Raw genomic sequence first — 25,739 nt, 5'->3', positions numbered from 1 at the left:
TCTGACCTCACCTCCCACCACTTCTCCAGCTCACCCGTCTCCACTGAACTGAGCCACTCACCCTTTCCAGGAAGGGGCAGCCAGTGTCTGTCCCGTACACCTGCTTCGTTCCATACACCTATCCCCCTCTGAGGTGCCTCTTTTGTCCCCCAGTAGGGTTGTCTACCCCTGACTCTCTTTACTACTGCAGAGTGTACTGCCTACACCGTGTCGTGAACAGGCTTCAAACATTGCCACTTCCTTCATGAGCTCACGCCCCTACTGTGGGGGGAATTTCTGCCTCCTTTACAGGGACAACAGAAGCAAAGCCTAGAGAAGAATGTGTCTCACTGTGGGGTCACAGAACCTCTCTCCTGAGCAGCAGCACAGGGGCTGCTCCTGGCTCTGGCAGCTGTGTGGGAAAAGACAGTTTCCTGAAATAGTTCATCCCTGCCTGACTCAGGAGTTGTCCCCAGACCTTTTTTCTAAGGCCCCCACTGGCCAGGGCAGATCCGTTGGTGGGTCGACTGGAGGGCAGAGGCAGCGGACTTTGACAGAGTGACCCTCTCAACCAGGGACTTTTTTAAAACTCAATCCTCCTCCAGAGGCCATCAATGGCCCTGGGAAATGTTCCTCATGAGATTTTAGACTATTGTCATTCCCTCTTGTATAATTCTGAGCTATACAAAATTTCCTTTGGCCTCTGTGCAATTGGTGTGCAGTCCTTAGGACTGTCTGGGGGAGCTTCCCCCAAGACTCTGAGGGAGGCTTGGGCCAAAAGAAAAGCCACCATCTAATAATTTGGGGACTTTCTGCTAAGATGACTATGACCCCAAAATCTGGGCTCTGAGACTCCCTTGCCTTAGTGGCAGCCTAGTACCGAAGCCTCAGGGGGGACCGTCCTAGGCTGTAAGGACAGCTAGCATCACCTGCTTCCCATCTCCCCCCACTCTCCTTAGATCACACGAATGTGGAAATAGGAGGAGACCTTGGAAACTGTGTAAGGCCCACCCAATCTCTCTCCATCTCCCCATTTTACAGATGAGAAGTTGGAGCCCAGAAAGCAAAAAGACTTGCCCAAAGAAACAGCAAGTTGTAATGGCAGAACTAATTCTGGGACCTACACTTCCCGACTCTTCTTCTCCACTCTTTTTCTCCCTTCTTTTCTTCTATTGCTGAGGCACTGCAGGCTTGAATGTGATAACAAACACCAGTCAGTTGAGAAAATGCCTTCCTTTTGGCCTGCAACCTCCCTCCTTCTTCTGACCAATCAGGCCTTACCCTGAATACTCTGTGTTTGACTTCTATCTGGGGCAAAGGCATGTTACAGTTTACAGGGCCCTGGGGGTGTGCCAGGAGAATCCAACCAGAGTTTCCAGCTTGCATAACCTGTGCACGTCCCAGGGACAGAATGAGGCCAGCACATGCCCATGAGTCAGCTCTGTCCCAGCACTTGGCCCCCATGAAGCTGTGACCTGAGACATATCTGTCTCCGCCTTTCCCACTCCTCTCTGAAATGATCAGCACTTTCTGCCTTCAACTGACAGAGCACCCCGGAACTCAGGACACTAGCACCACCTGTGCCTCCACCCCCCATAAAACTTGTTGAAGAGCCTGTAGGGCTAAAAGAGCTGAGCCCTCCGGAGGTATTCCATACACCCTCCCCCATCCTGGCAAAGAAAAAATTGACAATGAGGACACAAGGAACAAAGTCCTGTCACAGGAGGAAGAGAGACTCCTGTCTGCAGTGACTGCAAAGAGAGAAAAGGCCAACGCCCCAGCGGAAGCGCCACTCAGAGTCAGTCTGTCATGGATGTCCTGGTCCGACTCCTGCAGCTGCTGGTGCTGCTCCTGACCCTGCCCCTGCACCTGATGGCCCTGCTGGGCTGCTGGCAGCCCCTGTGCAAAAGCTACTTCCCCTACCTAATGGCGGCACTGACTGCCAAGAGCAACCAAAAGATGGAGAGTAAGAAACGGGAGCTCTTTGGCCAGATAAAGAGGCTTACGGGAGGCTCCGGGAAGGTGGCCTTGCTGGAGCTGGGCTGCGGCACTGGTGCCAACTTCCAGTTCTACCCAGCTGGCTGCCGGATCACCTGCCTGGACCCAAACCCCCACATGGAGAAGTTGCTGACAAAGAGCATGGCTGAGAACAGGCATCTCCAATATGAACAGTTTGTGGTGGCTTCTGGAGAGGACATGAAACAACTGGCCGACGGGTCCATGGACGTGGTGGTCAGCACCCTGGTGCTGTGCTCTGTGCAGAGTCCGAGGAGGGTCCTGCAGGAGGTCCAGAGAGTGCTGAGGCCGGTAAGCAGAAGGGAGAGGGAATGGGCAGGGGGGCAGGCAAAGGCAGCAGTGGCCGCTCCAGAAAGGAGAATGTGCTGTACTAGTGCATTAGACACCCATCCACCCCCATCTGCTGGTGAAGAGCAAATAGGACCAGGGCTTCGACGGGGCAGAATAGGATGCTGTGGAAGCACACAGGAGAGCCACCTTACGCGGCAGTTGTTTGGGAGGTAGGGGAAGATGGGAGGAGGGGAGAAGGACACCTAAGGAAGTGAGGTTTTACATTGAGATCTGAGAGATTAAGCAGGTTGTGAAGGAGTGGGGAAAATAAAAGAGTGTTCTAGATAGAGATATTAGGGGAAATAGAATCTATAAGATTTTGAACTGAGCGTGGAAAGGAGTTTAGGATGGTTTCCAGGTTTCTGGCATGAGTGACTGGTGGAGGGAGGGAGGCTAGAGGGAAGTGTCATTTGCTGAAATGGGAGAAACCTATTTGGGGCTTGTTAGGCCTGAGATGCCACTGAGACAGCCTGGAGGAAAAGTCACAGAGGCGGTTAGGAGTCCAGATCTGGAAGTCAGAAAAAGGTGTAGCCTGAAGATAGTGATCTGGAAGTCACCAGCTTGTAGCTGGTAAATTCAGAGCACAGGGGTACATGAGATTACTCAGAGAGGGTTCAGCAAGGAGACAAGAGCTGAAGGAACCCCAGTGTTAGAAGTCAGGCGCAAGGTTTCCCTGGGATGTTGGCCAAACGAAGAGGTTGGGTGTACGCATCTGAATTTTGGAAGTGAGCATCTCTGTACACAGTGAGATCTCTGCTCTAGTCTCTCCATCTCACCATCTATCTGCCCTTGGCTAGGTTGTTCCTCTGGCCATCTTTTAAAGATCTCTCACCAGTCATCCCCACTGGGAGGTTCCTTACATGCACTTTTGAGTGGGAGGGTGGGAGCCAAAGTCTGCAGAAAAAGTCAGGAGCAGGACAATTCCCCTCATAAACTTGCAGACCAGCAACCCCTGCTTCACCAAGAGGCTTGACCAGGTTTGGTCAGCAGGGTGGGGATGAAGTGAGAGGAAGGGTGCGGAATGGAGCAAGTGACACTAACTCTTCTCTCCCAGGGAGGAGTGTTCTTCTTCTGGGAGCATGTGGCTGAGCCCCGTGGCAGCTGGGCCTTACTGTGGCAGCAAGTTTTAGAGCCTACTTGGAAACACATTGGGGATGGCTGCTGCCTCACCAGAGAGACCTGGAAGGATCTGGAGAGTGCCCAGTTCTCTGAACTCCAAATGGAACAACAACCCCCTCCCTTCAAGTGGTTACCTGTTGGGCCCCACATCATGGGAAAGGCTATAAAATAACCCTTCCCCAAGCCCTGCCTCCAGCCAGAGCAATCCCACCTACCTGCTAAGTCTGTCTTCCCCTGAGAGAAATCTAGGCAAAGAAGTCATTCCCCCCACCACCCCCTCTTCCTCCTTCCCTCCACCTCTGCCAGGAGTCTAACTTCGATTCTTCCTTCCAAAGTGAAAAAGCTCTGGGGCGCCAGCCTGGCTCAGTCAATAGAGCACGTGACTTTTAATCTCAAGGTCATGAGTTCAAGCCCCACACTGGGTGTGAAATCTACTTTCAAAAAAAATGAACAAAGTGAAAGAACTCCATTCCCACCCTGACCACGGGGAGGAAAGTGATATTCTCTCCTTTCCTAGACTGGGTCTCCCAATTTTTGCCCACCCACTCCTAGGGCAGTTCCCTGTCCCTTTCCTTTGTTCCCACAGTAGAGCTCCCCCTCCTCTCTGTCTGAAGCACGTACCTCCAGGGACTGGTCACGAAAGTCATGATACATGCACCCCGCCGGCCCCCCAACCCTCCCTCCCACTACCAGCTTTGTCTGGAGCTGGAGTGGGGGGTGCAGAGAGAAGCAATCTTACCCTGGAGATCCTGGACAAGGGGGAGCAGGACTCAGCAAAGAAGTCAGAGGTTTTGTCCTCAAATATTGTTTAATAAATAGATAAAATCCACTAGATTGATGCAGCAAACTAAGGTCAGAGAGGGGGAACTAGGGAGAGAAGAACCCCTGAGTCGGCAACACAACCTCCTCTCCAACCCTCTGGGTTTAAGGCACTTTCAGGGGGACAGGTCCTTGGGGTCCTATTAAACAAGGTGAATGGGAGGAGGGATTAGGGTCCCCTCTCCCACTTTTGCATCAGGACCTCACTGCCCTTCTCCCCCGACCCCCACAACCCCATTCTTGATCTGCCCTCATCTCACAGTGTTCTAAGGGGAAGTGTGTTCTAAGGGGAAGTTTTGGGAGGTGCTCCTTGTAGGGGGTGGGGAGAGACATCTACGCCCCTGAGGAAACAGATCCTGTCACATCCTGATGGGACTCCAGCAACCCACTCTACCCTCTTCATCCCAAGGAGCCATATCTGGGGAAAGGGTGGAGGGGACCCACAGGCCAGGCTGGGGCGGAAGCAGCTAGGCGGTGCCTGACACGGGATGCCCCTCTGAGCCTGGCTCAGGGTGCCCATCCGCAGCCAGGATGGGGTGTGCATCGGGGCCCTCCCGCCGGGGGCTGCCCCAGTTGTTCCTCAGGATGGTGCCCGTCTTCTCCTCTTTGAACTGCTGTCGGTCTTCCCGCGGGATCTTCACCGCGTGGTACTGGGGCACGGTGGCCTCGGGGTACCGTGCCCGCTTGAAGAATCCCATCTGTAAGGACACCAGGCCCAATGTGAGGAGTGTGCAGGGCTGAGGTCCCTGGAGCAGATATCAGCACAGCACAGAGCCTTGCCTCCACCATCACTGGGACAGAAAGTACCAACTACAGCTGAAAGGGGTTGCGTTGGACAGCATCCAGTGCAGTGCGCGGCCCCTGCAGGTGCCACAGTCAATGCGGGGCCCCCAGGTCCTCACTCACAGAAAGAGAAAGACCAGGAGGGGCCAAGGGTGCAGGACCAAGGACATATCCCTTGGCTCCTGGAAGAGGGAGTTGAAGATGGAACGTCAGGACCACTGACCCCACCCAAACTTTTTAAGAGACCCAATAGCATGCCCCACGACATAAACGAGATCTGAGGCAAAACATCGCTCCCTAGACCCCTGCATACTTCGAATGACTCCCCTCGAGCCTCAGATGCACACAGCCCGAGTACTCAAATGGCATCTTCCTCAGGGCAGGGCCCTCTCATCCATGAATATGGTGGCTTAGCCCCTTCCTACATCGTGAACATGCTGGCCCTTACACACGAAAGTGGAAATGTGTCCCTTGCACACTCACACTCAGGACTGCCTGAGACTCCTACATGCTCCAACTGCACGGCATGTCCTTGCATGTTTGTCTCTGCACACCCATGCCCACAGAAAAGCCATGCACGAACCTTCCTGCACTCCCACATGCTCATATGCTGGGAGCCCACCCACCCCTCTGCGCATGCCTCAGGCTATGTATACTCACCCTTATAATCTCACCCTTATGATAACCGCCCACCCCAGTTCCTAGAACTCACACCACCCTCATGCAATCTCAGTTCTTCACCCTGCACATTCTTGGTCCCCTGAATGCCGGGGGCTCTACTCACAGTTACACACGCATACACACACACACACACACACACACACACACACACACGTGTGCGCACACACACACGCACACACGCACACGCACACACATGCGCACACACAATTACCCCGCAGTCCCTGGGCCCCCAGCTTCCACGGCCGAGGGCTGCACAGCCAGACGGGCCCGGTGATAGTTGGTGGGAAAAGACGAGCTCTGGCTGCTCCGATGGAAGAAGCCACACTGGGATGTCAAGGGGGGGAAGGGAGCAAAAGAGGTGGAGGATGGGAAGACTCAAGAAGGATGGAGGCCCTTATCTCTGCTCTGTCCCCCTCCCATGAAAGCAGGGAGCAGGGAGTCTGGCACCAGTTTCATGAAGGTATCCATCTCCCCTAAGACTGGCCAGGCTCCCAACAGTTTGGATGCTAATCCAGAGGCCTGGTCCACTGATGACTCACATTTGCCCAACAGTGTGCTTGGTCAGCAACTGGTCCAGGGAAGACTAGGGCCAGTCCCCCATGGGGCCCCAAGAACATGCATGGCTCCCCAGAGCCCCATTGTGGCATGTGGTTCAGGGTATGACCACTGATGGTGGATGTGATTCCATGTACTGACATGTGCATGTGCATGCTTTTACATGGAACCCCAGACACAAATGTGATTCCATCTATACTATGTATGAAGACAGTTCCAGATAGAGCCTGGTATGTAGAGGCTCCGAGCTCAGTCCTGGAGGTAGTCCCTGGAGGTAAGTGTCACCTGCTGTGCCTTCTGTGTCACAGTTCCCTTCACGGCCTTACCTGCCAGGCTCCAGTGAGATCAGACCACACTTCCCTGCCTCTATGACTTTGCCTCCCGTGATCCCACCCACCTCATCCCCCACATCCACATCCTACAACCGCACCTTCTTCTAAGCCAACTGCTCTCGAGCTCTCTCACCTCTGAACTCCCACTGCACTGTCTTGCCTTAGCGCCTTCTGCCTTGTCCTTAACCACAAGGCTCACCTCCCCCACTAGACTGACTCTCAAATCCTTGAGGCCAAGATCTGCATCTGACTTCTCTCTGAGATGTCCAAAGCCTGAGAGAGTCCCTGGGACATACAAGTGTTGAGGGCAGGCTGGCTGAACAAATGAGAGTGTGGCTGGGAAGGAGAACCACAGCATGAAAGGCCACCTGCCTGGCAGGGAAGACCCCCGGCCCCACCCCCCTGAGCCTCACCTTCCACATGAGCAGCACCAGCAGCGCCAGCACCAGAAGCCCAGCCAGTACAGCCAGGAGGATGACCCACCAGGGGACTCCTTCTGCCACCACAGCCACAGGGTCCAGGTAAACCATCACTGGGATCTGGGGAATGAGGGGTTAAGAGAATAAGAGGTGGCACAAAGGGAAAGAAGACCTTCCTCACCCCAACATCCCCAGGCCTGCAGCTCACCACTGTGGAGGCGTCTCTGAGCAGCAAGTTCTTGATAGAAGACTTCACAGTGATGTTCGCTCGCACAATCACTTCCAGGGACTTCACAGCTGAGTACTCCTAAGGGAGCAGGGAAGGACAGCCTCCTCCTGAATGCCCCATGCCCCCCATCTCCCCTCCCCCCCAGCTCCTGAATTTGTAAATGGAAGGGTCCCCAGCCCAGAGGGTATTTCTGTCTGTCTTGGGTTAAGAGTGTGCTGTATTTCGGGAGAAGGCAGAAGCAGCGGTGAGTCCCAGACAGACTGCTGGGGAAGAAGACACCAGTCGGGCACCCCCACAGGGCTCTTACCTCCAAGAAGGTGCTGTTCCAGAGGCGGCCCCAGACGTGCAGCACAGCAGCTCGGTCAAAGCTATATAGAGGGCAGCTGAACACCACACAGTTGGCAGTGCCCCGGACACAGTCCTAGGGACAAGGACAGGCAGGGCTCTGAGCCACTTGGCCCCAGCCCTCTGAGCATATGGAGGGCCCAACACCCTCACATATGTGTTCACACAGACACAGAGTCTGCCCAGTGCCTACACTCCATCCCTCCATGAGCTCCGACACCTTGGACCCCCTTTTCCCCTTGTTCCTCACTCATGTCTCTCCCATTTTCCTTACCCGACCTCAAACTCACCTTCTCCAGGAAGTCTTCCCAAACTAACCCCATGGTCCAAAAGAGCAGCCTACCCCAAATCTGGTCTATCTGGCCTTGAAATACGTGGAGAGCAGGGAGGGGGTCTCTTACTTGACATCAGCAGCAGAGTAACTTCCCCAATGAATGCTTATGTTATATAACAATGGCTCCCTTTACTGAGCACCACTTACCTGCAAGGTACTTATTAAAGCTTCCAACTGTCCTGCAAGGTGCATATTATTATCATCCCCATTTTCCAAACTAGGGAATTAAAGTTCAAAGAGGCCAGGTGCAGGACTCCTGGCTGGCTCAGTCAGTGGAGCATGCAACTCTTGATCTCGGGGTCATGAGTTCAAGCACCATTTTGGGTATAGAAATTACTTTTTAAAAAAAAGAGGGGGGTACCTGCGTGGCTCAGTCCGTGGAGCATGCAACTCTTGATCTCAGGGTTGTGGGTTTGAGCCTCACACTGAGCTTGGATATTACTTAAAAATAAAATGTTGGGGCGCCTGGGTGGCTCAGTCGGTTGAGCGACCGACTTCAGCTCAGGTCATGATCTCATGGTTTGTGAGTTTAAGCCCCGCGTCGGGCTCTGTGCTGACAGCTCAGAGCCCGGAGCCTGCTTCTGATTCTGTGTCTCCCTCTCTCTCTGCCCTTCCCCCACTCATGCTCTGTCTCTCTCTGTCTCAGAAAGAAATAAACATTTAAATAATAATAATAAAAATAAAATCTTAAAAAAAAAAAAAAAAGGCCTGGTGACCTGCCTCAAGTTGCACAGCTAGCAAAGCTGGTAAGTGGTGGAACAGATATTTGAACCCAGATCCATGGTGGGCAAAGCCACATGCCTACACTAAGCCCAAACCCACAGAAGGAGGAGGCGGCTGTCCCAGGAGCTGCTGTGGGACAGGGGACTTAAGCCCTGCTCCTTCCAGGTCAGACCTAAATTCACTTGGCCCAATCCCACCTGATGATCCAATTGCCTAAAATTTGTGTTATAGTCACCACACTTCATGTACAGGAGAATGGCTTTGAAAGCATTCAAATTCTTTGCATGGTCTTTTATTTTGCCACTTTTGAGCAATTCAAGAATCCTTGATCGGTTTGTTTAAAAGCAATTTTAAAGTCTTTAAGTTTATTTCTTTATGTTGAGAAAGGGTGCGGGGAGAGAGAGACAGAGAGAGAGAATAGGGGAGAGGCAGAGAAAGAGAAAGAGAGAATCCCAAGCAGGCCTGATGTGGGGTTCAAACCCGTGAACCGTAAAATCATGACCTGAGCCGAAATCAATGACACTTAATCAACTGAGCCTCCCAGGCGCCCCCCTCTAAAAGCAATCTTCAGCAAAAGAATAGATTTCAAGTTCTTATTAAAAAGGGAGGCCTTTCAAGGGAAATTAGTCATGTAGAAAAAGCAGGACAACACACGTAACAGGGAGTCTGCTGTTTTTCAAGTTCGGACTACCCGCACGTGCCTTCATCTTGCCTCCTGCCATGCTCCTGCTATGCTCTAGTGGAGCAGGGAGGCTGAGGGCCCCCACAAGAAACAGGTGCTCTGGTGAAGCTCCCTCCCAGACAGATGACACCAGAGCTGGCCCAACTGTTTAAGATCCCCCTGCAAACTGTCTCTTTGACTCCTTCTACTGCCCACTCCTCCATAGCTGGGATTCACCTCCTTGCAACCAGGCCATAGTCTGCCCCCACCACCACCCCCCTAGTCTGCCCCTCCACACTCTCACTGCCAGCACCATCCTACAAGGGTCGAGCACAGAGCGCGTGCTCATCGGCTCAATATATCTACTTAAAGAACCAAACTATGTAAAACAAGGAATTGATTGTGCGGCTAACTGGCTGTAGGTCAAGTGCCCTGCTCTGGACTGAGTACTTGGTGGCCATAGGGGACCTGTAATGTCAGCAGCTGTGACGTAACCTGTCTTGTCAACTCTGTCCAAGTGTCTGGCCATCACACCTTTCAACAGGCCAGCCTCTCAGGCAGCCACCCCCTAAAGCTCCATGTCCCCCAGCATCCTGTCACAGCACCAACACCCCTGCCCTTCATTCCGACTGTACCATGTCTGCCCTGCCCTCACCAGGGTGATGTTTTTCTTCTTCTCGGCAGAGGACACTGGCCACCAGGATGTGCTGGGCTCTGGCTGCTCAGGATGTTCCTGCTGCTCCGGCTGCTCCAGCTCCCTCCGCCTCCTATCCCTGCTGTCCACGTCCTGGATGCAGGGAGTGGAGGCAGTGAGCATCCCTCCAAGCAGCAATCCTGAGGTGGCCTCTCCTCCCCCACTGCCTTCCTCCTGGCCCTCCCTCCGGCTTCCCAACCCCACGACATCCCCAAAGTCTAACCACCCCCACCTTGTTTCAGTGGCCCCAACCACCCTGCCTAAGCCTCACCAGTTGGAGGATGTTGGGCCTCGGGGAACAGAGCCCCTTCTGCCCAGGCCCTTGCCCGCCCTCCAGCTCCACCCGCATGGGGTACAGCAGCCACTTTCCGTTGGCAATCTCATGGGGCCACATGATGTTGAGGAAGGCAGAGCCCAGGGTGTTAAGCGACTGGCCTTGGTTGGAGACCTGTGGGCACAAATAAATATGAAGGGAGGGAGCTTGGTTTTTGAACAGGCCCTAAATCTGCAGAGATAGAGGAGACAAGGGCTGAGGGGAAGGCCTCAGGAAGCAGAATTTCAACAAAGATTCGGGATCCTAGACCCCACCAAGCATCATTCTCTGCCCACTCCAAACCAGAAGACCTGGAGATGTCACTGCAAGGGTGGGAGGCCCCAGTCAAGCAAGGGCAGAGTTCTAAGGAGAAACATCATCCCTCCCCCTCTGTCCCCATCCCCCAGCTAATGGCCCTGGCAGAAAAGCTTCCCTGGACCCTCATGGCCTACCCAGACCAGTAGGTGAGATGTCCATACAGACATAACCAGAAAATGGTCAACTGAGGCCCCAACACAAACACCTGCCCACAACCAAGGTCCAGGACTAAGGGGAGGCCCTGAACTTGCTGACCCATCATACCGCCATAGGGTAGAAGAACCACAGCTTTGGGACATGTCTCAGCCTCTCTACGTGCCAAAAAAGGAGGGGCCTTACCAGGACACTCACCGTGACCTCATACTTGACCTTGCTGCCTATATCCCGCTCAGACCGCATGGCGCTCTCGCCCCGCACCACACCAGAGAAGAAGAGCTGCTGGGGAATGGCCACCCTGGCGCAGAAGGGTCAAAATGGGGGCTGAGGAAGCCTGGGGCCTGGCTGATTGGAGGGTCAGTAGGCAGAGCCCAGGCCAGGGCTCAGGAGTAGCAATGCGTCCCCCCTTCCAGCAGATATGCCCATTTGGTCGGAGCTTACCCCGTGATGGACAGCGGCAGCTCAATGAAGACACGTGCTCGGGCAGAGACCGGATGAAGCTCCTGCTCACTGATCCTGGCATATAAGCAGGAGCAGGCATGGGCAGGGGGCACAGGCACCACCCCAAGGGCTCAGATGAAGACAGCAGAGCCCCACCCAGGTGGACATCAACCAAGCTGCCCCCACCCTCACCACACCGTGGCCCCACCAGGCTTACGTGGCCAACAGCAGCTCCACTTCCAGCTCTGTGGTCTCAATAGTGATCCCTGAGGTGCTAAGGATGAGGTAGAAGGTGACCTAGACCAAGAGTGGAGAAAGATTAGGGTCAGGGAAGGCTAAGGGCGGGAGAAGGGGTTTGGGCTTAGACAGGCACTCCAACAGAGATAAGGGCTGACATGCTCACCTGGGCACCTCTCTTCATGGGGTTCCCCAGCTCACACTCGACATGGGAGGCATTCTCGTTGGACAGGCAGAGCGGCTTCTCCTGCAGTGGGGAGGGAAGAAGAGGTTAGTTTGGGTTACTGGAGCCCCCAAGACCCCACCCCCACCCCGCTGCAGGTCCTCACCGCAGGGTCCAGGGCTCGGACTCCTGAGTAGTGCAGGGAGGCAGGGAGGGTGACCAGAAGCTGGGCTTCATGAGCATCATCCCCATCAGCCTGGGGCTGGGCTGGATCCGAGGGCAGGTTGGTGACCGTCAGCTCCAGGCCAATGACTGGCTGCCCACTCAGGGCAAACAGGGCTGTTGTCCCATCTGCATCCCTGGAGGTCAGATCCCATTCACTCTAAATCTGAACACCCCCCTCTGCCTCTCCCACTCCTGCCTCCTCCTCGCCCAGTGCACACTGCCTGCTTCTACCCCCTGAGTCTCTCCTCCCACCAGCTCCCTCACATTAGCCTCCACACCAGTCCAAACCTCAGGTCTTCCCACACTCCAGAGAATCAGACTAGGAGTCAGGAGACCTCCCTTCCGGTCCGAGCTCCCTTACTTACCCACCTGGGGAAAGTGACTTAACCTCTCAAGGCCCCCGTTCTCTATCTATAAAGGGACTAATAGTAATTCCTACCTCACCGGGTTGGGAAGACTTAACAGTGAGCTGTATGTAAACTTTATATTATGATATACATTCACATACATATACTATCATATATCGTGAAGGCTTGTTATTCTTCGCCAGGAGAGCCCCTATGGCCCCATCACTGATCCTCATCTTCTGAATTATCACAGATCCTCCCCAGCCTCGGCCTGGCCCTCCGGAGGGGGCTTCCTTCTCTTCCTTGAATTCTCGCCTTCCCACCCCACCTGACCCCTCACTCCTCCTCACATGGGCAGAGGTTGGAACTCCGTGTCGCTGACCCGGGCACAGAAGCGAGCATGAACCAGCTGCAGGTTGCTCTGACAGATCTTGTCTTCACCACAACCTTGTTTCAGGAAGTGGATCTAAGGAGAGATTTGAGGAGAGGGTGATTCGTAGGTGTGAGGCAGGGGATGAATGTGTCACTAAGGCATACAGTGGGGTAGAGTATCACAAGATTAAGCAACCTGGGTTCAACTCTCAGATCTGCTGCTTACTAGCTGTGTGATATTGAGCTGGTCACTGACCACCCCGTGCTGTGTCCTTTTCAGTAAAACAAGCATGTGATGATGACAAGGTAGAGGCCAGCAGGTTAAGTCCACAGCGAGGCCACATTTCCCTAGCCTCCCTTGCATGTAACTGAGTTCCAGATTTAGAACATGAAGAGAAGTGAAGAGCATCCCTTCCAGACTGGCCAGGAGGGCCATACAAGGAGCTTCATGTTCTTCCTTCCAGGTTCCTAAGGACCTTGGAGGCCACATCTGAAGATGGCAGATCCCTATGAGCCCAGGCCCCTGAATGAATGCATGGGATGGAGGATTAGTGTCCCCTCTGACTAGGAACACATGATCACTTGGGCCATTTTCCATTTGGGGGTCTACTTGTCACAGCACCTAGAGATCTGAGGAACTGCTGAGGTAGCACATAAAAGAGTTTTGAAAGCTACAAATGCATGTCACTGGGAGGGACAATGATCACTGCTTCTCCTAGCCCCTTCTCCTGAGCTAACCCAGAACCCATGGCTCACCTCTGCCCTCTGGGTGCTGGGCTGGTGGGCATTGAGGATGGGGGCCACTGGGGGCAGACCCTGGCCAGGAGCCTGTCGCCGGAGCCGTGGGGTCTGGAGACTGTAGGACAGGGTCACCACAATGGCCCGAAGCTTGTCTTTGACATTCTCCTGGGAAGAGGAAAGATGGACAAGGATACAATCTTCAGGCCCCAACCAGATCTAGGACAGATTTTGAAACCTGGCAAGAAGATTAGGGAGGTGAAGGAGAGAGGTGGAGACCAGAGCAAAGGGGAGGGAAAGCGACTGGGATGGAAAAGGGAGGAGCCCAGGATCTAGGGCTTTGAGGACCATGTGTGACAGGGGAACCTGCCATCTCCATCTCCAGGGAGGACAGAACTTGTACTCTGGACATAGAAGGCAGAAGACACAAGAAGGCAGCTGGCGAGGAAAAGGTCAGCCTATAAGGGAGGCTTCCCAAAAGTGGAGATCAGAAAATGAGGTGTAAGCATGTTTGGGAAGAAGCTAAGAGGAGTCAACAAAAAGAGACCATGCAATGACAATGACTCTCAGAGGCCAAGGGGTCAGTGTCCACCTGTAGCTGGAACATGGTGTCTCCACAGACTCGGTCATGCTGGTGCTTCAGCCACACGGTGCCTGAGGCCTGGTGCTTGGGGTCATCTGGGCCACGGCTCAGGAAGGTCACACGGGGGACCTGGCCCCGAAGCCTTCGGTCTGTGTCCCCATCTAACACATAATCCAGGGCTATGGCGTGTGGGGAGAGGAGGGAGCCAGTGAGCTGGAGAACTGCTCTAATCTGACCCTATCTCTGAGATGCCTTTCTCTCCACCTCAGAGTGACCCACCCTGAAACCCAAAGGGTGGAAAATGGGAGGGGAACCTCACTCACCCACAATAGGGCTGTAGCTGCTGGGGGTTGCAATGTAGCTGAAACAGACCCGCAAGTCCACACTGTGGGGGCAAGGGTAGCTCCTGAGCCAGGCAAGACCAATGGGCCAACACCTCACTCCTGTCGCAGCCCCAGTCCCCAGCCCCACACTGGGCAGAGGAAGAAAAGGGGAAAATGGACCCTGAATTTTCCCTGCCTCCCCTTGGATCCCACCTCACCAGACTGAGTGGCCAGCAGCACAGTTAGGCTGTTCTAGATCAATGGCTCGGGGAGCAATGAAGACCTCATGCGACACATGAAGGACGGGTCTGGCCCTGTGGAATGAGGAGTTGAGAGCACAAGAAACATGAGACTATGAGGCAGGGAAAGAGAAGAGCTGGCCTTAAGGAGGGAGAGGCAAAGGCAGAGGAGGGGGCTGATCACCTGAAGAGCACAGCAGTGTCAGCCAAGGAGCCAACCAGTAGGTCTGGGTAATGATTCCCATCCACATCCAGGCCACCGGACAGGGAGTAGCCAAAGCTCTTTATGCCCACAGCCTCACCCTCCAGCACCTGCAGGACCAGACCATCAGCTCCCCACCAGCATCACCCCCAGCCTGCCCCCTGCCCTCTGCTGTTGTGCCCCCTTTATTTCCCCCACACCCATTACCCCCACACCTCATCCCAACGACCCCCTCTTACCTGGGAAGGTTTGATGACAACCCCCAGGCTGCTCCCATGGTAGATAAAGACTTTCCCATCCCCATCAAAGGGAGCCCCCACAGCGATATCTGTGGGTGTGGGAGAAAGGTAATCAGACTGGGGCGGGGCAGGAAGATGGGGTCCAGGCCCCAACTTTCCCTCAATCACTCAGTTCCATATAATATGCTTTCTATTTTATTGAGAGGCTACTAAGTCCCAGGCACCTTACACACATCATCTTTAAGCCTCTTAGCTACTCTCTGCAGATATGACTATCAGAAAGGTTACTTGCCCAATGTCCCAAAGCTGGTAAAATGATAAAGCTCAGATGTGAGCCCAGGTTGTTTCTCTCTCAGAGCCCTCAGAAGGCCTCCCCCTTGACCTCTGAGGCACTTCCCCATCCCTGCTCCTGCCCCCTCCCACCCCTGAGGCTTTCCAGTTCCCAATCACACCTGCAAAGCCATCTTGGTTGAGGTCCCCCAAGACAGCCAGGCTGATCCCGAACATGGAGTCAGGAGAGCCACAGAGCCGGAGAGGGGAGACCCCAGCCCAGTGACCCCCCTGGTTCATGTACACATACACGGCACCCCCCAGCTCTTCTTGGCGCTCAAAGAAGTAGGGGGCACCCACTACCAGGTCTGCCCAGCTATGGAGAGAGGGAAATAGTCAGTGTGGCTCCCTCCCCAGCCAGGGGAAGTCAGACAGATGCCAGAGGCCCCTGAGACCTCCTAGACCCAGCCTCCCCCAGGCTGCACTCCCCTGTGCCCACTCTTACCCATCATTATTGAGATCGGCCACAGCCAGTGAGTAGCCAAAGCCGGAGGTCAGGCGCTCCCCAGACAGCATAACTTCAGGCACCAGGCGACTGGCACTGTCTTTGCGCAGAATGACCACAGCACCCTTGTGGTTGGCACGGGGGGCCCCTGCCACAAAGCTCAGCTCTTCTGCACGCACCAGACCCTTCCCCGAGTCGATGGAGAAACCTGGGTGGGGCGGCTTACCAGTGAGCACTCCCCAAAAGATTTAGGAGCCAGGGTGTGTCCAAACTCCCCCCACTTTGCCCCCTCCTCACAGGTCCGGAGCCAAAAGGTAGAGGTGCCCTCCAAGTTATCAGCACCACAGCCGGACTGCTCTACCTCCCGCTCCAGAGCCCTGGAAGCCCTCCCACACCCAGAGGCTGGAGTTTGGCACAAGAAGTGCGATGAGATCAGCCTTGGGGACTGGGGAGGAAAGACAAAGGCAATGACTAGGAAGGCCAGCCAGCTGGGCAGGAGCTGAGCAGGGCACCACGCGTAAAGTTCCCAGGGAACGTCTCCCCTCTGCACACCCAGGTGGCCCCAGTCCCATCCAATGCACCTTCTTTGCCCCCGCTCCCAACGCACTCACAGGGAGAGGAAGTCTTCATGTAGACAGAGGGGAGCCAAAGGGGAGTGGGAAAGAACTTGGTTCACCCAAACATCTCCCAGGCCTCGTTTCCTCCCCCTCTGCAGAGGGATGCAGTTGAGACAAGGAGAGGGACTTACCAACAAGGCTAGGGCTTTCTCGGGCATGTGCCCACCGTCCACCCTTCAGAGAAAGTCCCACTAAAGCTCCACCCTCCTTCTTTCCCAGTACGGTCTCAGCCCACCTGGTTCTTCCTCCATGGAGACCCCAGGTCACATCCCCCTAGGCCATCCCCCTGGGGGCATCTTCTCAGGCCTGGTCACTGCGCCCAGCTCTTCTCTGAAATTTGGGCCCAACATGGATTTCCCTGGGTGTATGTTGGTGAGGGCAGGGCAGGAGAGGAGGGGAGGCCAGGCCAAGCCCCCAGGGCCCAGGGAAGCTTACAAACCTAAGTAGCTATTCAGGGCCAAGTCTCCGGCTGGTCCTGGGAGCCGGTCAGCGGGGTCCAAAGTTTTATACACCAGCTGGTCAGGGTCTGAGCTATCAATGTTGGTCACAAAGAGCAACCCTGCGGGGGGCAGGTAGGGGGAGACACCAGGGAAGGGACATCCAGAGGAGGGGCCACAGAGTGGGGAGACAGAGTCAGACATAAAGGCAAGAAGAAGGAAGTATAAGAGGAAGAGGTGGAGAAAGAATATGAGAGAGACAAAGAGGCCAGAGAGATAAGAATCAGAGACAGAAAGACAGAGAGAGACAGGGTGAAAGCCAGAGACAAAGACACAGAAGGATGGGAGCATGGAGAGGGATGACAAGAGAGAGGAGCAGAGGGTTAGAGCAGCTCTGGGCCAGGGAGGGGTCCCTACCAAAGTAGCTGTTGGCAGGGACCGGGATGAGGCGGGGGTCCTGCTCCTTCTCACCCCCCGCCTCGTAGGGCCCGTCGTCCAGGTGCGCCAGGTCCGCCGAGCCCTGCACACAGAGCTCCACCCTGGCGGTGCCTGCAAGGACAGACCCATTAGTGCTCCGGGGCAGGGAGCTAGGAGCACCTCTCAGGCCAGATGCCAGTTAGACAGGCACACGGGGACGCCCCTGGTCTCCCGTGCAGCCCTGTCTCTACCCCTTCCCCAGCCCAAGCTTCCTGGCCCCACAGACTTGCTGTCCCACTCACCAAGTGTCAGCTCGGCCAGCGGCAACGTGCGGACACGGGGATGGGGGTGATGAGGTTGGGGAGTGAGCAGGCCCAGCCGTGCACGTGGGGGTTCATGCCAGCGTGGTGAGGAACATTCGGCCATTCGAAGGACAGGAGACACCCCCATTTGTGTGTGTGCTGGCACGATGAGGGTGGGAGATGTGCCAGTGCCCCAGGGCTACGTGGTGGTGAATGTGTGGGCATGCTCGGCCACGTGCTGCTCCCAATCCCATTTCTGAGGTAAGAGGCCATTTTGGTTCCCTTCTCCCCTCCCCAAGGAGTGACTCACCCTTCCAGTTATAGGTTCCCGGGGCCCCAAAGAGGAGGTAGTGGCTGTCAGGGGAGAAGGCGGCAGCTGTGCCCTGCTGGCAGAACCCAAATTGTTCATGGCCTTGGGGGCGACCCTCACAGAACTTCCATTCCCCGCCATCCAATTCATCACGGACGGCCAGGTCTTGGCTTAGCACAAAGCAACGACCGATCACATCCCTGGTCTCCAGGATCTGGTCTACTCGCTGCCGTGCCTCATACCGGTGTGCACAGGTCTGTGGGAGGAAGGGATGCGGGGTCATCCACTGTGTGGGCCAATCACCCACGAGAGCCACGCAGCCTGCATGCAGACGTGTGGCAGGCACGGTTTCGTGAGCACACACACATGCACACAGACACACACATCATGTGAGCACCGCCACTCAGCTCAGTGGTAGGCAATATATACGTAACTATCCCACTTGTGCCCACTCGCTTGTCCCAGAAGGGAAGAAGCCTTGTTCCACATTCTGCCCGGGCACCCGCAGGTACGACTAAGCCAGCACACAGCACTCTGCCTCTTTGACCATGCCATATGTGCCTGTCCCCAGCACGCCAAGCTGGTCCTGTCTCTACACTTTGGTAAGTGCCACCACATTGCAAAGAACTTCCTCCCCTCTCTGCTCCTGACACGTTGCTCATTCTGGAAAGGTTGCCTAAGATCTCTGCCACCTGCAGGAGTCTTTTCTGTCCACTCTCCTTTGGACTTTCACACAGTGACCGTACCCCTCACTTAACATTAACCATATTCTGCCCCACAGTGGCTTAATTGTGCATCTGCGTGTCAGTGATGATACAGAGAGAAACACGCAAAGAAAAAGAGAGAAGGAGCGTCTCCAGAACTATGTGGTAGGCTCTTTGCACCATGGACCAGGCTTTTCCTTGTCTTTATGTTTCCTCTCTTAGTAGCTAGCACAACACCTGATGCTTAAAACGTTCTCAGTAAGAGTTTGACAAATGGATAGATAGATAGATAGATAGATAGATAGATAGATAGCTGGCTTTAAATTATAAGGACAGGGACCAGGGGTACCTGGGTGGCTCAGTCAGTTGAGCATCCAACTCTTGATCTGGGCTCAAGTCATGATCTCAGGGTCATGGGTTTAAGCCCTGAGTTGGCCTACTTAAGATTCTCTGTCTTTCTCTCCCTGTGCCCCTCTCCCCGGCTCACACTCACTCTCTCTCTCTCTAAAAATAAAAATAAAATAAAATAAAAATAAGGACAGAGACCATGTCTTATACCTTTTTTCTATCTCCCTGAGGTCCTGGGAATTAGGCCATCATACTACATGCCAGCCTGTGTTCTATAAACACACCTGTGCACATGCACACCATATACACACTCACACACCCCACCCTTGCATACGGTCACAAGGAGTGGTACTCACGACAATCTTGCCTCCAGGCCCCTGGCTCCGAACACTGACTCCCAACCACTGGTTCTCCTTGCTTTCTTTCTGCACATCAGCTGGAGGCAGGACACTGGGAATAAGGAGAGGGAAGAGGAGGCCAAGCCCTCTCCTCCCCTTCATGCGCTGCACCCCCTCCCCACCCCTACAGGGACCACACCTCCACGGTCGATGTCTACTCTGTAGCAGTCGGTCTCTTCCAGGCTCAGGGGACAAGCGAAGAGGCCTCCAGTGCGATTCGCCTGCTGCCCAGGCAAAGCCAGGGCCTGCGGAGCACCCACCAGCAGCCTGCACAACGGGACAGGAGCAGGAGTGAGCAGACAGAACGCTGTGCCTCCCCAGGGCTGCCCAGGCCCGACCCCTCAGAACCAAGCCGAGTGTGGAGAACTAAGGAGTAGGGCCAGAAGTCAGTTTCCCCAAGTCTGGCGAGGACAAATTAATATACTTGGCCACGCAATCATCACATTACACACACACATACTATCTGGATGAGGGGCCACATGCACTGTAGATACACACACGTGCGCATGTGCCAAACAAAGCAGCCTGGCCAGCGCTGCTAGTTTGAAAGAACCGCCTGTTCCCAGCACCTGTTCCTGACCAGGCCTTCCCTACCCACTTCCTGGCCCCATCCCCAAGCTCTACCCTCCTCCCCAAACCCAGTGCAGTTAGAACCCTCCCAGAAATGCCAAGAATGCTGAGAGCAGAAGCAACAGGAGCCCACACTGGTACCACAGGGTGGCCCAGGGAGCAGCCTCAGAGGCCGAGCAAGAGGCTAGATATGGGCCTGTTCCCCCACGCTTCATCCGGGGCCCACCAAAGACCCCACCCCACCCCCAGCAACCCTGCCAACCCCAGATTCCATCAGACAGCTGGCCTGGAGGTAGGGGCCAGTTTCTCCTCTGTCTCCAATCCTACCCCCATTTTCTGCCCCTGTCCTGAATCCCCTTCCCCATTGTTCCTCCTCCTCCCCACACCCATGATTTTCCCCATTCCTCTCACCCTCCCTGCCCCCACCCTGTCCTCTCTCCTACCTCCCCCTCAGACGCTTTCCCAGCTACAACTTTCTTGGCAGGACAATTTTCCATGATCACAGCCAAGGTTTTTTCCCCAGGGGAGGACTGTGCTGGGAATGAAGGCTGCCTGGGTCCCCTGGGGCTGAACCCCAGGCCAGGAGTGAAGGAAGGGGTAAGGTGAGGTGACTGGCACCCAGCTGACTACAAGGATCTCTCTTCACAGAAGGAGAGACTCAAAAGTGGAAGCAGGGAAACCTCGAGGCCTCTCTCCCACATTCTTCCTCCATTTCCCTTGCTAGGGATGAGGCCCAAAGTGGTGTCGGGCAATATTGCAGACAGGCATCTATGGGGCACTGTGCCAGTCCTGAGGGGGAGGGGAGGGCACAGAGCCACACTCCCTTCCCACAGCTCTAGTCTCTTAGCAGCTGTCATCCCGCGTCAGAGCCAGTGTCCAGAGTGAGGAGGGGGCAGGGAGTGGCAAGGAAGACAGCGTGCATTCGGCATTCATCAACAGCTATGTATTGAGAACTTAGCATCTGCCAAGCCTTGCGTCAGGCACTGGTGAGATAAGGAAGTAGTATTTCTTCAGCACCTACTATGGGCAAGGCCCTAGGCTAGATGCCAAGGATATGAGGAACGAACATTTGTCACCCTCTACCTAGGTTGCAGACATCAGGCTGGGCAAGTTACATGCATTCTCTCTTTTAAGCGTCACAGCAATCCTATATGAGGGTTCCTTTCTCGTCTTTCAGAGGAGGAAACTCACTCACATACATTAAGTAGGATGCTGGAATTCAAATCCACATCTGCCTAACTCCAAAACCCATGCCTTTTCCACCATAGCCAATGATGGGCCATCTCCAGAACACTGAGACCACTCCAGAGAAAGAACAGGAGGAAGGGGAGGGGAGGATACCCTGCACAAAAAAGGAAATGACACGGCCAACCTTCCAACAAGTCCGCAGTACCCCCCGCCCCATCACCAAACTCAGAGATGGCCATGTCTTGGAGGACTGGGGCTATCTTACTCCTCTCTGCGCTTGCCCCATAGGAGGCACGTGGATGCATTTGTTGAACGCACACGTTGTGTGGACTCCCAGAGACACCCAGTGCCTCAGCTGGTCAACACATAGCTAAGAACCAGAAGAAGCTAATATCAGTGTTTAGTGTTCACATCTCCCCTAGAGGTCTAAGTGGGGAGGAAGATGGAGGGAAGAGGTCCATATGGAAGAAAGAGGCTTGTGCACATACAGACGGCCAGCCTCACTCTCGGTGGAGAACAGACCAGCCCACCCAACCTGGGAACAAGAGTTCCCACACACAGCCTCTCTAGTCCCTCCACCTCTGCCCTAGCCACACCCTTTTCTGGCTTCATCCCACAGTCCCCGGCCACCCCAGGTCTCTGGACACTGACTCCCAACCACTGGTTCTCAGCCACAGCTGTACCCATTGCAGACAAAAGCAAGAACACCTTGGCAGCTGGGGGCAGAGAGATTCCCCAGGAGCCTGGCCAAGTAGAAGCAAAGGAGTAGCCCACTACCACCACACCTCTCAATTCTGCACACACTCCAGGGCTCTGACCCAAGGCCTGCCCTCTCTGACTCTCTCAAACTGGGTGGCCCTCTGGGGGGAGGGGGGGGTGCTTGGCCCAAAAGTTGACTCAACCGGGGTGATCTGGCCAAGCCTTTGGATCCAGGTTTACAGTAAGGCACTAAAGCTATTCTCTAGCTCTGTGGATCATGATACAGGAATAACAGTAACAGGAATAACACTTTCACAGCATTCCCTGTGGACTTTGCGCTATTCTAAGGGTTTTATACATACTAAGCACTCTTAATCCCCACAAAAACTCTATCTGGTAGTCCTACGGTTGAACTCCACTTTACAGCTGAAAGATATAAATGAGGCTGAAACCACAGAGCCAAGAAGGTTAGACTTCAAAGTCTCATCCAGGGGCAAGACTGAAAGACATCACAATGGGTGAAGCCTTTCAATCGGTGGGTGCTGGTGAAGGCAAACTGAAACTCAAAAGCTAGGGACTGAGCAAGGTACCTGGTCTCTCAGGTGCCACCAGGCAGCAGAGCACCCCTTGCTGGAACCAAAGCAGGGTTAGACAGTCAGGCTCCTCTGGGAGTGCCCCCAGTTTGGCTCTGGGAGACAGAGTCAAGGGGCCACCTTCAGAGAGGAGGGGGAAATGACAAGAGACCAAGCTATTAAAAATAACTTAGAATTTGCCTGGAAATCGCTCGGAGAGTTCAGCATGTCCTAAAAAGGCCTCCAGTCCTGGAACTCTGGCCGATGGGGGAAGAAGGGAGGGAGAGACAAGATGAGGTAGGAAGCAGATAGAAGGCTGAAGAGATGAAGTCAGTTGCTTTCCATCTCTCCCAAAGGGTGGGGGACCACTGACCACGCTCCCTGATGACAGGGATAATGGAAGAAGATTAGAGCTAGCTCCTCCTTCCCAAGCTGGGGAAGAGAAATGAGCTCCTGTCCCTACCCTCTGCCCCCAAGCAAACACTATCCAGGAGAAGACAATCCCAGTGGACAGCATTGATCCCAGTAATGGACACTTAGTGTGGCTTGGGCTCTGGCCTAGGAAAGAAAAGCCCCCTGGCAGGAGGGGGTGGGAAGCTTTCTTCCTCTTGTCTCTCTTCTTAAAATCATACATGCAGCTGGAGCCAATAGGATATGAAACATGACAGACATAGGCCCCACACATATGTGTCCATCTCCCAATGAGTCCTGAACTGAATAGGAAATAACTAGAATTGTACTCTGCCCCTCACTCCTCCCTGCCTTCCCCCACTACTGGGATTCCTAGACCTGGAAATTTCCTGAGGAGGAGGAAGGGGAGCACGAGCCTGGCCAGCATCCTTCTTGAGTCTCTGTCGCTGTCGCTGCTGCTGCTGCTGCTGCTGCTGCTGCTGCTACAACTTTTGCGGGTTCTGTTTTCTGCTCTATAATCAAACCACCTAGTACAGGCTGCCCTGTACCCTCCCAGGTCCTCTCCCAGCCTCATATTCTTGAGCCACAGAAATAAATGGCAGGTCTCCCCTGGTCTCCAGTGTCCTGCTGTCTTAATTCCGTCCCATGGCAATGTTCTCACAGGAACTTATGTCTGGAGTCTAACCCTCCATCCTTCCCAGGGTGTCTTCAACCTCTCTGCCCTTTCCCTCTCCTCCTGCTCTAAGCAGAGACAAGACGTTCAGTCCCTCTTCCTGAGGAAATTCAGCCCTCTGACGGAGGGGAGTCACAGACCCTGGGACTGGAGCCAGGATGCAAGTTGGGGGGAAAACAAAAGGAGATCGTTCCCTGCCAAGACAAGAACCTCTCTCTCCCAACTCATCCCCAAAGCAAGACCCTCGGGGTCTCAGAGCCTGAGGGTACGCCTCCAGACCCAAGACAGATGAGGCAAGGTTGGAGTGTGGGGTATCTGTGGACAGCCTGAGTCGTCGTGGGGTTGGAAGACTGAGAGATGGGATGGGGGTTGGGGGAAATCTGTGGCTCGGGCACGGGGATTCTGGGCGGGTGCGGTGACTCACCAGCTCTGGGGTCGGGGCTGCAACTGCCGGTGCAGAGCCACAGAGAAGCCGAAGAGGCTACCCGGCTCGCCCTCCTTGCGCAGGGCGCCCATCACGTCCAGATTGAAGGCGACAGCCCCCGGGCAGAGCAGTCCGGCCAGCAGGGAGCCAAGAAGGTAACAAATCCGGGGGGGGGCCCCGAGGACCACGGCCCGGAGTCCCGGCCATGCGGCGAACCTTGCGCGCGCTTCCCACGAGCGCAGGAAAACTCGCTCGCGCCCCAAGCTCCAGGTCTCCCACGGCGAGCCTCTGGTCTCGCGTCTCGCAGATCTTTCAGGGGTCTCGCAATCTCTCGCCTCGCCCCCCTCTCCCGCGGTCCCGCCGCCCCGCCGCCCCGCCGCCCCAGCACCCCTCCAGGGCAACTGCAGCGGCCGCAGCCCAAGGGTAAGCCCGAGCTCCCGCCTCCGCTCCCAGGGGCGCCGCCCCGCACCCCGGCTCCGCCCTCGGCCCCGCCCCTCGCCCGCGCGGCAGGTGGAGGCTTCGCTGCGCAGCAAAGGGATGCCCAGGCTGGCGACTCCGGGTAGGAACGGGCCTGGCTCGGCGGGATCCCCACCCCAGCTTCGGCTCCGCCCCAGCCTGCGCGCTCCTGCCCTTCCCCCACTCCAACCCAAACCCGCGAGTGGTGCGGGCGGCGCCTGGGGATGGGGGGGGGGGAGAGAAGTACAGATAGAAAGGGACCGAAAAAGAGAAAGGAACGTATGAGATGAGAAGTGCGTGACGCAGTCTGGGAAGAGAGATGCAGACAGAGAGATGAAAGGGGAGGGTCCTGTGTGGTCCTTTGGTGCTCCTTTCTCTCCAAGGTCAAGTAGAGCGCCTCATTGCTGTTTGAATCACGCCGCTTCCCGCCCCATGCCATCCCACCCCCCACCCCCCACCCCAGAAACGCCCAGCAATGACAACGGCTACGCTAGCCACGACGTCAGCATTCAGGGAGATTGAGGAAAAGATAGAGGAAAGAGGAGAGAGAGAAACTCAGTAGGTCTGGAGAGGAGAGCAAAAGAAGCAGGTAGAAAGAAAACAGAAAGAGAAAAGAGATGGAGAAAGAAGGGCAAGAGTTTGATTAATAAAGGCGGGGGGCGCTTGGCTGGCTCTGTCCATAGAGCATGAGACTCTTGATCTCCCAGTCTGAGTTGGAGCCCCACCTTGGGCAGAAAGATTATAAGAGAGAAAGAAAGAGAAAGAGAGAAGAGAAGAAAGGAAGAAAGGGAGAGAGAGAGAAGGAGGAAGGAAGGAAGGAAGGAAGGAAGGAAGGAAGGAAGGAAGGAAGGAAGAAAATAAAAACACCCACAAGGAATGGAATGGAGAAAAGAAAATGACTGAGGCTGATACAAGAGGAAGTTAAGCAGCAAAAAGGGAGTGGGGGGTCAAAGAAGGGCAAAGATGAAAAAGATTGGATCCAAGAGGGAGAGGGATGGAAAGGATGTCTTCATTGGAGAGGGCAGAGTTCCAGACTGGTCCAGGCAGGATCAGGGTGGGGCTTTGCAAGGATCTCCACAGGGAACTGCAAGCCTGTCCCTTTTCCTCTCCCTTTCCCCCAGGCTGAGACAGAAGCAAAGGGAGGAGGACATTTTCCAACCCTCTGCTATTTATAACTCCAATCCAGAAACGGAGCCAGGAGGAGAGATAGGAAATAATTTGGGACAACTGGAACCTAGCTTGTTCCCACCTCCCTTCTCATTGGGTGTTGGTCTTTTGTATATCCACCTGTCCATCTTTCCCTTGTCTCTCTATGTTGTTTTGTCTCATCTCAAACTCTTTTTGTCCCTCTTCTTGTCTCTGTCACTTGGAACCCTTCTTCGACAATTTTTCAATGTCTATATGTTGTCTCTGCCCCTCAAACTCTATCATACTCTTGAGATTTTCTCTTCTCAGGGGTGCCTGGGTGGCTCAGTGGGTTAAGCGTTCAACTTAGGCTCAGGTCATGACCTCACAGTTTGTGG

At 54.9% G+C, this 25,739-nt stretch overlaps 2 protein-coding genes across 2 annotated transcripts; one reads left to right on the top strand and one right to left on the bottom strand.

Moving 5' to 3' along the window:
* The first annotated feature begins 1,445 nt into the window (after window positions 1-1,445).
* On the top strand, window positions 1,446-4,273 carry TMT1B (thiol methyltransferase 1B). The gene is made up of 2 exons (XM_040491805.1): window positions 1,446-2,286; window positions 3,380-4,273. The coding sequence occupies exons 1-2, from the start codon at window positions 1,789-1,791 to the stop codon at window positions 3,614-3,616; spliced, it is 735 nt and encodes a 244-aa protein (XP_040347739.1). The 5' UTR covers window positions 1,446-1,788; the 3' UTR covers window positions 3,617-4,273.
* ITGA7 (integrin subunit alpha 7) lies at window positions 4,234-24,081 on the bottom strand. Its single transcript, XM_040491804.1, is given in 27 exon segments — window positions 4,234-4,961; window positions 7,028-7,153; window positions 7,242-7,340; window positions 7,570-7,683; window positions 9,981-10,112; window positions 10,291-10,467; window positions 11,002-11,104; window positions 11,248-11,322; window positions 11,465-11,544; window positions 11,651-11,731; window positions 11,814-12,006; window positions 12,570-12,685; window positions 13,348-13,497; window positions 13,922-14,091; window positions 14,236-14,297; window positions 14,454-14,549; window positions 14,659-14,786; window positions 14,916-15,004; window positions 15,368-15,561; window positions 15,691-15,898; window positions 16,747-16,866; window positions 17,162-17,293; window positions 17,774-18,029; window positions 19,182-19,261; window positions 19,363-19,490; window positions 23,761-23,933; window positions 23,935-24,081. Coding segments are annotated over 27 exon segments (3,546 nt in total). The 5' UTR covers window positions 23,968-24,081; the 3' UTR covers window positions 4,234-4,730.
* Window positions 24,082-25,739: the final 1,658 nt, after the last annotated feature.

This window comes from Herpailurus yagouaroundi, unplaced genomic scaffold (genome assembly GCF_014898765.1).
Source record: "Herpailurus yagouaroundi ecotype Mexico unplaced genomic scaffold, PumYag 182, whole genome shotgun sequence".
NCBI lineage: Eukaryota > Metazoa > Chordata > Mammalia > Carnivora > Felidae > Herpailurus > Herpailurus yagouaroundi.
Note: the sequence above shows the minus strand (reverse complement) of the source record. Positions and strands in the feature narration are given on the sequence as shown.